The sequence below is a fragment of the Salvia splendens genome, chromosome 4 (genome assembly GCF_004379255.2).
Source record: "Salvia splendens isolate huo1 chromosome 4, SspV2, whole genome shotgun sequence".
In the NCBI taxonomy this organism is placed as follows: Eukaryota; Viridiplantae; Streptophyta; class Magnoliopsida; order Lamiales; family Lamiaceae; genus Salvia; species Salvia splendens.
Window position 1 is genome coordinate 37,840,574 of NC_056035.1, and position 13,979 is coordinate 37,854,552.

Consider the following 13,979-nt stretch of genomic DNA (forward strand, 5'->3'; position numbering starts at 1 on the left):
TGACTGGAGATCGAGTATGTATAAGTGAAACATGACATTACTCAATTATTTCTATAATCGACTAAGATGTGTCATATAAAATATTCCACTTATAAATTGCTTTAACCATATATGTACCAGTTATAAATTATTAAATTTACATCTATTTTCAGAGAAGAAATTGACATGCAATTTTTTCTTTAATATTTACACTCTTCGATTTTAATTTTACAACTTTCACTACTAGAAAATGAGCCTTAAATGACACCTAAAATTGCCACTAGAAAACTATTGTTGTGGCACTTTGCCTGTAATGGCACTTCATGCAAGTGCATTATCGGTAGCTGTAGTTATAGGTAACGTGTAAGGATATGTCTTGTATTATGGCAATCAAAAAGTGCCATGAAACATGACGTGTAATGTCACTAGAAAATGCCACGATATATTTTCTTAAACTACATTAACTTTTGGAAAAATATACAATATACCCCAATAAATATTTATTATTACAATTTTCCCTCATTTTATTTAATTTACTTTTTTCACCTACATATTTCTGTGATTTATATTTTTATCCTTCAAATATTTATAAATTCATTTTAATCCTTCAAATATAATAAACTACTCACTCAAATAAAATGACAACTATTTGAATAATATTCAAACTATCATATTTTACACAAAAATGTAACGTGTTTGAACACACAAACTAAACAATATTAAGTGTTGGTCATCTTTAACTTAAACTACACAAACAATACTAGTACTAAAAATTATAAAGTGCTAATCTATTCCAAAAGTGCTAAACATATTTGAAATTGTTTCTTTAGAATGTGAGCCTCTCATGCCTGCCTAAAAGGGCCAAGTACCTCTCCACGCCACGCGACCTACAACATTTCAGTTTAAAATTTCAAGTTAATAAAGGAGAAATCATCACATCCATAGAAAAATCTTCACTCACCACTTTTTATCCCATTTGCTTCATCCACAACCCCAAACTTCCGTATCTGCATCAATGGTAAGCCTGCGCTAACGTATCAAAAGAAATAATTATGTGATTTTGGAATAAGGAGACTGCATTTACCTCACAAATTCGACAAGAGGGGCAAGTCCAAGAACTCCAGTGAAAAAGATCTGCAATAAACAATTGATCAGAAAATATACAAGCATCCCATTAAAGTTTCTTTCAGCGTGAAAAGTACCTCTATTTCGAGACCAAGCTTTCAGACAGCTCCGGTGATACTTCTTCCCACAACTTTTGCAAGATAGCATCTTTCTTGCCCTTTCACTTCCTGCATTTTCACCAGAGAAGCATAGCTGGCATACTACCTTGGAATTGGACTAGCGTTGCTCAGCATCTTTTGCAGATACCTGCTACACAGCTCCATCAGAAACTCCCTCAATGCAATCAACAGACAAATAAACTAATACTTATATTCCTATTTACATGCCATCCTCAATAGTATGACCAGACCATGGAGAAAACACACCAAATTCCAAAATTCAAACGACAAAAACATGAAATCACTACAATTCCTAAAGCGAGATATAGAAAACTGACCACCAAAAGCGACTATGATAACACATTCAACTATCAATCTAAACAAGCTTCCATTCAAGAAATTTTATAACTACACTAAAAGCGACTAATGTTCTTAAAAAATAAAATTGCCGAATTAAGCAGTCATGGATAAATATAATTATCTGAGTGAGGGAACCTGAGCTCCAAACGACGACGGATCGGAGCATATTATCAACCCTGCGCTCGAATTGGGGAGTCCAGAAGCGACGGGCTGAACCGCGACAGTCGCGCGGCGCAGCTGAACTCCGGGGAGCAACTGGCGAGAGAAGAGAGAGGGAGGGGCGGCGACAGATTCGAGAGAGAAGAGAGAGGGCGACGGCGCTGAATCGCAGAATCAGGAGACGGCGACGGGCAATTTTCGAAGTAACGCCGAGAATGAGAGAGCTAGGGATGTTAAATTTCAATTGGGGATTTACCTTGAAGAAGAAGAGAGAAAGAGGAGAAGAGATGGAGAGATGGAATGATTTTTTTCCCGCAAGTTCTAGAGGGAGTTACTTCTCCTTTCTTCCTTTTTTTTTAATTTCCTTTTTCTTGTTTTTTTTCTTTTATTCATTTCTTTTATTGGTATGACACTTGGCACAAGTGCCACTACATGAATCTCTTCATGGCATTTATATGGAGATATAATATTAGTTTAGGATATAAGTGTGGCTAAAGGTTGGTGTATTGAGTGACTATTTGTAGTGGCAGTTTTAAAAAAGTGTCACAAATTTAGTGTAGTCTTAGGCTAATTTTCTAGTAATGTTTAGCGTGAATCGTGTCGTGAATCGAAAGAAATTAAAGATGCAACTAACAGGTAAAGGTGCATGCATGTCGCTTTAGTATATGGTTCATTTTTATTACTTCAGGTTTCATTATATTCCACTTATATTCAATACAATATGATGTGACATGGTTTACTAAAATAAATAAGAGATATTTATTGATTACACAAAAAAATTGTGCTACGCTATTTAACAATATAGGCTCAATTGTTCCAAAATATACGAACTTTTACCTAATTAAGGTATGACCTATGAACTAAAAATTATACATCTTCAACTACGTGAACTTTGAATGTTTTGATTTTTCATATAATTTGTAAATTTTCAAAAAATTACATTGTGGTTAGGTGAAGTAAAAAAAAAAAGTCCAACTATATCATTCAGTTCCTTAGCTATTTAGGCCATGTAAGCATTCCAAAAACATAAATGTGGATTAATTTTATTTTTAGGGCAATTGATGATAGTCATATGAAAGTCAAAACAATAAAATATTGGTGCATTTGGAATAGAATTTTAAAATTCACTTATATATTAAATCAAAATTGGGTGAAAAGTATTTTTGAATTATCTCTAAAGTTCATCTAGCTACTTGGTTCCCTTGACTTTTTAATATTTTGAGTTTCTTATTCTATTAATTAGATTTCAATTTTATTGGCCTTTGGAGATGCTCAAGGAAGGCCGACAAATTGTTATATAATTGATGCTAATAGATTCCAAAGTTGTAACATTCTTTATATCAATTATTGTTGATTAAATAGTTGGGAAATGAAATTAAGAGTGTCCTAGTATAAAAAAGCTCATTTTGGCTGTGCGTACAGCTGGGGCCACAAGTCCTGCATGAATAAATCACGTGATATTTTTCATTTATGTAAACATTATTTGTGGTGGTTTAATCTTTAAACCCACAGTATTGTTGGTTACGGTATATGTTTAATCACTAATATTATTTAATTAACCAATAAATTCGTGATCATCTTCTACGTTGAAGCTTCCCAATTATATTGCTGATTCTACTATTGTGAATTTGTGATATAAAATTAATGACAATACCCGATCCTGTGAATTGCACATATATAGTTTATATAAGGGTGAAACAGTGAAAGTACCATACCCTCTCAATGACTAACTAATTAAGACCAAATCTCATTAATTCAACGCGATTACGAACTAGTAGATATCAAATCGCCATCATTATGCAATTAATTTGTACTCCCTCTGTCCACGAATAGGAGTCTAATTTTTTCCATTTTGGTACGTCCACGAATAGGAGTCCTGATTCATAATTACCATGAATGGTAAAAGAAACTCATATTCCACTAACTCATTCAACATACATATCATTTAAAAGTAGTAATATATACAAGTGGAACTCATATTTCACTAGCTTTCTTCCACCCATTTTTCTTAACATTTCTTAAAAATGTGCCGAAAAGAAATGTGACTCCTATTCGCGGACGGAGAGAATAGGTATTAAGGATTATAACTATCCAGAAATTTTATCAACCCACGATTAGTTACTTCATTAGATACACTACATTATATAAGTTGAACTTACTTCAATTCACTATATACACGTACGTATGTCATTAAGCAACGAACTTCATTACATGCAAAATGTTGGAATCGGTTTTTACTATGATAGCTGTCAATTTTACTATGAACTCAAAATACATTTAGCCTGGTATACAAAATTGGAATTGAAATTAGAATTTTAATTCAATTCCAAATTCTATGCTTGGTTAAATGAAGTAATTGATATGTAATTGAATTTGAGGAATTTGTATACACACTATACACAAAATACACATCCTCATACACACTTTACACAAAATACACATACGATACACACATAGATACGAAATACACGCACTTCACACACTGCACAGTCTACACACACTATACACAAAATACACACATTCCACACACTATACAATATATACTTACTATATACAAAATACAAACATTCCACACACTACACAAAATATGCACACCATACACAGTATACACACATCCACAAACCCTGAGGCTTGATATTTGATCTCAGGATATAGAAAGTTATTCCGTATTTTAATCCTATAGCTTCTTTATTGAAATTTCTCTTAAAATCATAGTATAATAAGATAAACTCAGAGTGCTTCACTTTTCTTACAAATATCGAAAAATTATATTTTCGTGTATTTATTGTATATGGCCTACATATACGAAGTACTTTGGTTTAAGTCCTAAATCCTAATACTCCATCGGTTCAAAAAAATAGGACACATTGTGAATGACACGAGTTTTAATGTGAAATTGGTAAAGTAAGAAAGAAGGGAAAAAAGTAAGAGATAAATAGTGTTAGTGGAATGTGAGGTCCATATTATTAGTAAAAGAGAAGGGAAAAAGTAAGAGAGATGGGGAAAAATGAAGACAGAAGTAGTGTTAGTGGAATGTGAGATCCATATTATTAGTAAGAGAGAAGGGAAAAAAGTAAGAGGGAAATTGTTGAAAACTTTCCTTTTTTAAATGTGTTTTATTTTTTGCGGATAACAAAAAATGATAAATATGCTCCATTTGTCGTGAACAGTATTAGTTAGGCAAGACCAAACCAATAGATGTTTAAATCATTACTTTACTCTTCTTACAAATGTCAGAAAAACACACAACATTAATGAGGCGATGACCAAACCAATAAAGAGATTTAAATAATCTACATGCATAGTTTGCGAACGGATGAATCAAATAAAACAAATAAGGCAAATACAACCGTGCATGTTTAATTAGATGTATTTGTAAATTGTAATCTAACACATTTAACATCAAACATTAGGTCAGTCATAATGATCATAAGTTCATGGCAAATCTAACTAATTAATATGTCAACCTTCCAATAATATGAATTATCTAGATTTGTTCAGAGCCATATGCTCGTTACTAGATTTCTCACTTTCTTATCTATAAGGTACTTGCACAGTTTAATGTCACGGAACTGATACAAGTGTGTGTCTTTTGAGGCCTCAAATTGACTTATTGTAATGAGAAGTACAGTAAATGTGAGCAAAAATATAATTAAATAGAAAAATCAAATCGAAATTGACATTTTGCTTCGAATTTTCTGGCTAATAGTTAGATTTAGTTTATATGAATTCAAGTAGATGTTGTTCGTTTCACGTTTGAGTTTCAGGTAAACGGCTAATCCTACCGACTAAGATGTAACATTATATTTCAGACGTAAAGACTAATTAATTTGATACGTATATACTTCTAATATTATTAACCATTAATACAGTCGATTTTCATAAAGAAGTTTTGGGTTAGCCCACAAACTAACTGAATTGATATATTATCGAGTAGAAGTTTTCATCTCAAATTTAGCGAACTAGTGGAGTTAGCCAATGAAATTCAGCATCCCCAATACCATATTGTTGACTGCACTTTTCCTAATAAAATAAGCAAAATCTCCAAATTATTTCTTGCCCCGGGATCTGCCAGCAGGTATCGTGTACATGACTAATACGAGTATATCTACAGAATTTCCCCATATCTCTATTATTCCATATATTATTGATTTCCATATCTTTCATATTTCTCGATCACTAAGTTAGGTTATTAGGGAATATTATAAATAGGAGTCTTTGTTATCTTTTGAATTAATCATTGAAGAAATACAATTTATATTTTTATCGTCTTTTACTTTTAAGCTATTTACTTTCTCTGCAAATTTATCAATCTAAAACCCTAGTGGACGGTGGCGCGAACGATCCTCCCCCTTGGAATCCCTCGCTGATCGAGCAGATACGATATATCATTGTATCATCTAGATATGTACAATTTTATATTGCCAATGATAGTATCACATATACAAAAATATTTACATCTAGTAATTAATCTGGTCCGTCCAAATTGCTATATATACAACACACTCTCTGCATCCCTCAATACTCACCCACAACCAAAAAGCTCTCTTCTCTCCATCATCTGATCACGGGCTCTGAAACCATATCCAACCAAATGGCTTCCTCTCTCCCTCAAACTAAACACGAGGCGAGCGACACGATCCCTGACGCCTGGGACTACAAGGGCCGGCCCGCCCTCCGCTCCTCCTCCGGCGGCTGGGTCACCGCCGCCATGATCCTAGCTGTGGAGGGGTGTGAGCGGTTAACGACGCTCGGAATCGCCGTTAATCTCCTCACCTACTTGACTCGCACCATGCATTTGGGCAATGCTACTTCCGCTAACACCGTTACTAACTTCCTCGGCACCTCCTTCATGCTCTGCTTGCTCGGTGGCTTCATCGCTGACACCTATTTAGGAAGGTATGTACAATTTTTTTAAATTAATCTTTCTTTTTTTGCCTTTTATAGTTGCATATTTTTAATTACTTTGGGTTTTTTTTGGCAGGTATTTGACCATTGGCATCTTTGCTGCTGTTCAAGCAACGGTAATAATTTTACTACTTATGCATTCTTTATATTTATTTCTGAAGTCTGTTATTTTTGGCCTCGAGCATTAATCACACTTTAATTGTGATATCTTGTTATTTAGCTTGTTACAACTAACACAAACCAAACTTTTCTTCTATGAGGATTACGTGTGGCTTTAATCAAATAGTACTTCATGTATCTCTAATTCAACATATGTGTGACAAATTCCAAATTATTGGGGTCATAGTGTTTGACTAATTTGGTGAAATTAACTGGATCCAGGGTGTGACGATCTTGACAATCTCCACCATAATCCCGAGCCTCCAGCCACCGAAGTGCGAGGCCGGGAGCCGGTCATGCATTCCGGCGAGCGACAAGCAGATGCTGGTCCTCTACACGGCCCTCTACCTGACGGCGCTCGGCACGGGGGGCCTGAAGTCGAGCGTGTCCGGGTTCGGGTCAGACCAGTTCGACGAGTCCGACCCGAAGGAGAAGAAGCAGATGATCAAGTTCTTCAACTGGTTCTTCTTCTTCATAAGCATCGGAGCGCTCCTCGCGGTCACGGTGCTGGTCTACATCCAGGACCACCTCGGCCGCGAGTGGGGCTACGGAATCTGCGCCTGCGCGATCCTCGTCGGCCTCACCGTCTTCTTGTCCGGGACCAAACGGTACCGTTTCAAGAAGCTGGTGGGGAGCCCGCTCACGCAGATCGCGTCTGTGCTTGTGGCGGCGTGGAGGAAGAGGCACCTCCAGCCGCCGTCGGATCCGTCGCTTCTGTTTGATGTGGATGACGTGGCGGGGGAGGATGGAGAGAGCAAGAAGAAGAAGAAGCAGAAGCTGCCGCACAGCAAGGAATTCCGGTGAGTTTTCTCTCTTTCATTTTTTATTTGATGCATATTAACTGAATTAACTGCCTTGCTTGATTTATAGCATTATTTTTTTGAATTATTTGGAGTGGGGTAAATCCAGAAATTGACAAAGAACATGACATGAAAAGTATGAAGTAGGACATAACTAAAAAAAATTAAAATACATTGGTGGAAAAACACAATCTAAAATCATGAAAATATTTCTAGGATAACATGTTGACCTTTAATTTATTTGATTAGAAATTTTGAAGTATAACATCAATAGTTAACTGCAAACATTAAATAGCAATAAATAATATTTATGGTCACGTACGATACTTTATTTAGCTGGACACTACGTGTATTTAGCATTGAATAATATCATAAGCATGTGCATAGTTTTATTACTATAAAATTATAAAAATTTCTTAATATTTATAAAAAAAATGGATAAGATACAAATAACAGCATATCAAAAAGTAATTAAGTCGACCAAGACGGTGGAGATATTTGGAATTGAGTTGTGCATTATTTGAGCTACTAAATGATATGCATATGAGTGAGAGTCCGACAAATGTATTATTTATGAGATGCCAACAAATAGTGTTTTAACCAAGTTGATATATGCAAGTTGGATTATTTTTCTATTGCAAATTTTATGAACAAAAAATTTTCAGTTTTAAAAATGTAAAAAGAAATCTTTATGTGAATTACACTTGGGCTTTGATTAAAAGATATTGTTTTCTTTACTTGGAAGTGTGACATAGTACCATCTATATAATCAAATTACAAAAGATGCAGGAATTTTTTAAAGTTCCAATAAGGATCTTCACCAATGAAGTATGTAATAATTATATGGTTTGAAAGGTTCAAGAAATTATTGAGTAGTATATGCTATAACAAGTATATAAATTCAAATAATAGTCTTGGATTAGTAAAACCCTCATAAATATATATGTACGTGCATGTGTGTGTGTGTTCACATCGAGATGCATGAATTTGAATACTATAGTACTATTACTTTATTGCTAAATAATTGAGTTACATCGGTACCTATTTAGTCGGTCACCATTTTCTTGGTGTCATGCATAGTATCAAGAAAAATGTAACTACATAGAAAACCCTATTTTGTTCCCCTCATCAAAACTATTCATACATGTCAAGTGTAAATATATGATTATATCAGAATCAATCAATTAGTACAACAAGCTTAGCAATTGTTAATTGACACTTGTTTCTTTCTCTTATAGTTTTCTTGACAAGGCGGCTATCAAGGATCCTAATGTGCCAATGGATGTCTCCAACAAGTGGTGCATTTCGACATTAACAGATGTGGAAGAAGTGAAATTGGTAATAAGAATGCTCCCAACATGGGCCACAACGGTAATGTTTTGGACTGTTTATGCCCAAATGACAACTTTTTCCGTGTCTCAAGCAACCACTATGGACCGTCGTATTGGGAAATCCTTTGAGATCCCGGCTGCCTCCCTCACCGTCTTCTTTGTCGCCACCATCCTCTTGACCGTGCCAGTCTATGATCGGATAATCGCTCCAATTTGCAAGAAATTGCTCAAGAACCCTCAAGGCCTAAGTCCCCTTCAAAGGATAGGTGTGGGGCTATTTTTGTCAATATTTGCCATGGTGGCGGCCGCCTTGACCGAGATCAAGAGGCTCAGGTTTGTCCAATCACACGGTCAGACACCACACCATGTGCCATTGAGCGTCTTTTGGCTCGTCCCACAGTTTTTCCTAGTGGGGTCCGGGGAGGCGTTTACGTACATGGGGCAGCTCGATTTCTTCCTAAGAGAGTGTCCTAAGGGGATGAAGACCATCTCCACGGGGTTGTTCTTGAGCACTCTTTCACTAGGGTTCTTTGTGAGCTCAATTTTGGTGAGCATTGTGCACAAGGTGACTGGTGAGAAGAAACCATGGTTGGCTGATAATCTCAATCAAGGGAGGCTTTACAACTTCTATTGGCTATTGACAATCTTGAGCATTTTGAACATGGTTGTGTTCTTGGTTTGTTCAAGAAAGTATGTTTACAAGGAGAAGAGGCTTGCGGATGAGGGGATTGAGTTGGAAGACAGTGGACCAAGTTGCCATTAATATGGATTTGCTTCTCTAGCCTTAAATATTTAATGGCTTTGTAAGTTATTTTCATGTTTAAGATTGTGGAGAAAGCTCATGATATATATATATATAAAAGTATATGTATATTTTATGTATGCTGCTTGTGGGGTGGGGCCATGATATAAGAAAAAAAATCAGAAGGAATTTTTCTTTCCTGTTCTATAATTATTTTGTTTTAATAAGTCGCATTTCTTGTTTAATTGCATCAGCATTGGGCCATCTTGCACTTCTCTTTTAATGTCCATCTTTTATGTGAGTCATTGTGAGTATTAAATACTCTCTCCGTCCATCATATAAAAACTTTCACCACACGGGTTCCAATAATTATAAATGAAAATAGAGTAAAAAATTAATAAAATGTGTTTTTATTTATTATTTTAATTTTATAGAAGTAATAAATTGTGAATAGAATAATTAATGAAACATAAGGCCATAGCCAAAGTAATAAAGTAAAATAAGGCATTTAATAATAAACCTCCTAATATGGCAATATGAGATATATATACATTTACATTTATTAACGAAGAATAATAATGGGGTCATGAAGTAATATCTCATAAGCCTTGTTAATTTGATTAAACTTATAGTTAATGTCACATAGCGTTGTAATGATTCAATAAACTTGGTATTCATTAGTTCCTGTATTCGTGGAAATGATGTTAGCCTGTCAATGGTGGGATGGGGATCCCCTGCTGCCCATAATCCATTAGTTGTATACAATAACTACGTAAGTCAAAAAAGCATATAAAACTCATACTCATATGTTGGTGACTTCATGACTTTTTGGCCTAAAAGGTCTTTTGAAAGGTGAGAATCATTTAAACAAAAATATAAATCTAACGTCTTTGTGGATAATTAAATCAGACGCTTGATTTTTCATATACTACGAATAAGATTTACTCAGGGTGCGCTCTTCCATAGCAGGAGCCATGCACATATATTTCACCCATCCTCTAAAAATAGAAATTCTATAAAGGAACATGTTTTAGTGCAAAATTAATAAAATAAGAGATATGGAAAGAAAAGTGTGTTAGTGGAAAATGGATCTCACCTTATTAAAATACATGGAGAAATTTCAGTAAAATAATATCTATACTAAGTGGTTATCTAGGAATCGTTTTTTCTTTTCAGCGATGCTTGTTTGTATGACAGATCGTAATCGTTAAAAAGATAACAGTGAGATCATGCAAAAATCACCCCTAGCAATTAGCATGAGAATATAGCTTGAAAGTAGAAACAATGCTTTTTCAGTATCATACATATTGATGTTTTATATACTACATAAAACAATAATTTTGCATTGATATATAATGCTATTTTATATACATAAATAATTTAAAATTTTAAAACACTTTTAGTCTAATTTATAACAAAGTCTAATATTTCATAATTAATAGTATCATGCATATTTGTTCATCGATAAAATTAGGCAAGTAGTGTTGGAGAGGAGGCTTTTCGAAGCAAGTCGATTTTGTGGTCTTAACCAGAGAAGTAGTTCAAATACATTGCAACACCCACCACAAATTTATCTTTTCGTGATTCACTCTCATTTTCATCTAAAATGTCATAAATAAAGCATGCATGTTTCTTATTTTTTGGAAGACCTGATTGACCTTTATAATTTATTAAGCAGAACTAATATGGTCCACTAAATTTATAGAAAGCCAAGGAATATTGCGTGAACTTTTGCATGTATATATATAAAGTTTGTGCAACTAGATTCGTGAATGTGACAAGCCATGCTATGCTGGCCAGATTGCATATTAGCATTAATTTATCAAATTGTGAGTTCCTTGATTTCAAAATTATGTAAAAAAAGGATGGAGGAAAAATAGAAAAGGAAAAGCAAACGATCGAATCGTGGCGTCCAAAAGAGAAAAAGGTCATTCCAATGCCTAGCAAAATGTCATTAGATAATCACAAATCAACTTAACAAATATCATACGATATTATCCATCTAGAAAAATTAATCTCATTTGTAAATGACACTGGTTTTAATAAGAAATTTGATAAAGTAAAAGAAACGGAGAAAAAGTAGGTAAAGTAAGAGAGAGATATGAAAAAAAATAGATCAAGTACGTGAGTGGAGAGAAAAAGTGGATAAAGTATGAGAGAGAGTTTCCATTTATAGAAATGAGACTATTTTTTTTACAGAGAAAGTATAACTTTTCTTTTCTTTTTTATATGTTAATTTTGTGATTTTTTTACATTGTTATTATTTCTATATTGGCAAACTGCTAGTACTATATTGCTCGTCATTTCCACAACCCAAACGTTTGTACCACATCAGAAAAATATACAACTCCCTCCGTCCCACAATATTGTCACACTTTTCCATTTCGGTTCATCCCACAATAATTGTCACACTTCATTTTTACCATAAATGGTAAGTAGGTCTCACATTTCACTAACTCACTTCACTCACAATTTATTGTAAGAGTGAACTACAAAATTAGCCCCTACGTATGGCTGATCAAATGCTGGAGGTACCCATATTTCAAAAAATGCACCAGACGCCTCTATGTATGGGTACAATATCATTTGAAGTCCTTTTCATTATTTACGGTCTTCCATGTCCTTCTCATCCTCTTTTTTTTCCAAAATGCCACTAAGGGCATTTCGGCTTTTCCACTATTTCATTATTACATTTTATTAATATAAATAAATATGAATTATAAGAATATTGTAAAATAAATTATTAAAATATTAATATTTATATAAACATAATAACAATAAATTATAAATACTAGAAATATAATACACATATTATTATCAAATGATTTAATGGTAATTAAATATATTTTATTCCCCAATTATTTTCCTTAAGAAATACTAATAATAAAGATTAAAATATACTACTAATATATAAAAAATTATTTTCCCTACACTCTTTTAAAACTAATTTATACTAGGAATATATAAAAATTCTTATCACTATAATATTATCATCACTATAATGGCTAACGGCAAGAGAGAAGATGGCAACAATCCCCTTTTTCAAATTATTTTCAACATCTCAAAAGTGTTAAATAATGAAAAGACCAGAATGCCCTTGGAGTGGCATTTTGGAAAAAATTGAGGGTGAGAAGGGCATGAAAGACCGTAAATAGTGAAAAAGAACTTCAAATGATATTATACTCATACGTAGAGGCGTCTGATGCATTTTTTAAACATGGGTACCTCCAGCGTTCGATTAGCTATACATAGGGGCTAATTTTGTAGTTCACTCTTATTATAAAACCAATATAAAAAGTGAGTCTCACATTCTACTAACTTTTTCAACCAACTTTTCTTTACATTTCTTAAAACCCGTGCCCAAAATAAGAGTGAAAATTATTGTGGGACGGAGGGAGTATGATTTATGCTCCCTTCATGCCACAGTAGGAGTCATATTTGGTGTGGACACGGACTTTAAGAAATTTAAAGAATAATGAGTTGGAAAAGTTATTGGAATATAGAGTCCACTTTTTTATATTGATTTTATAATAGAATGTGAATGGAGTGAGTTAGTGGAATGTGAGACCTACTTACCATTTATGATAAAAGTAAAATGTGACTTTTATTGTGGGACGTGGGGCGTAACATATAAGGACTACACTTATAACATATACTCTCTCCGTTCTATAGTAACGGAGACATTTATTTTCGGGACGGAGGTTAAGAAAATTGTGTTAGGTGAGTTAAGTAAAGGGAGAATAAAGTGGTAAATGAAAAAGGTAGAGAGATGAAGAGAGAATAAAGTAAGAGAGAGTAAAAGTGTGGAGAAACGTGTTGACTTTTACTAAAAAGGTAAATGACTCTATTACTATGGAACATACCAAAATGACAAAATGACTCTATTACTATGGAACGGAGGGAGTAGTATCTTGTATAAGGATGTCAGTGTACCCACAATCCATGGGTTGGCCCGAAAAGCCCGTCAAATTTACAGGGTTAGGGCCGGAAATTTCTAACCAGATAAAATCAAAACCCGATTAGCCTCACCCGATTAACCCGCAACCGTTAGGGCCAGACCGAAAACCCGATGGGTTGGCTCGGAAGCCCAATAAAATTTCTATTATTCTATTTTTTTTACTTCTAATTCGATATTTTATTGATTAATTTTATAATATAGATAACTAAAAAAATAGCTTTCAATTTTATATTAAATATAAAAATTATATATTGAATTTTTATTAATATAATAATTGATAAAATAAATTAAAATTTTCAAATTCACTAAAAAAATATTTAAATTTTTAAAACATGCTTTAAAATTTCATGAAATATCTCA

The 13,979-nt window shown here is 33.8% G+C and overlaps 1 protein-coding gene and 1 long non-coding RNA gene across 2 annotated transcripts; one reads left to right on the forward strand and one right to left on the reverse strand.

The window, feature by feature from the left end:
* Positions 1-613: 613 nt before the first annotated feature.
* Positions 614-2,052, reverse strand: LOC121799095. The gene is made up of 5 exons (XR_006050145.1): positions 1,698-2,052; positions 1,182-1,350; positions 1,064-1,113; positions 941-986; positions 614-866 (listed from the first exon to the last, which is right to left on the reverse strand). It is a non-coding gene; the product is annotated as an uncharacterized LOC121799095 (long non-coding RNA).
* Positions 2,053-6,262: 4,210 nt separating this feature from the next.
* LOC121797865 (protein NRT1/ PTR FAMILY 6.3-like) lies at positions 6,263-9,871 on the forward strand. The gene is made up of 4 exons (XM_042196622.1): positions 6,263-6,620; positions 6,706-6,745; positions 7,011-7,588; positions 8,827-9,871. Exons 1-4 carry the CDS (start codon positions 6,316-6,318, stop codon positions 9,680-9,682), a joined length of 1,779 nt encoding a protein of 592 aa, XP_042052556.1. The 5' UTR covers positions 6,263-6,315; the 3' UTR covers positions 9,683-9,871.
* The last annotated feature ends 4,108 nt before the right edge of the window (positions 9,872-13,979 follow it).

Excerpts from the sequence above, each read along its gene's own strand:
- LOC121797865 (XM_042196622.1), top strand. The coding sequence starts at position 6,316 with ATGGCTTCCTCTCTCCCTCAAACTAAACACGAGGCGAGCGACACGATC. Across the intron at positions 6,621-6,705 it reads GCTGACACCTATTTAGGAAG|GTATTTGACCATTGGCATCT; the intron begins GTATGTACAATT and ends TTTTTTTGGCAG. Across the intron at positions 7,589-8,826 it reads CCGCACAGCAAGGAATTCCG|TTTTCTTGACAAGGCGGCTA; the intron begins GTGAGTTTTCTC and ends TTTCTCTTATAG.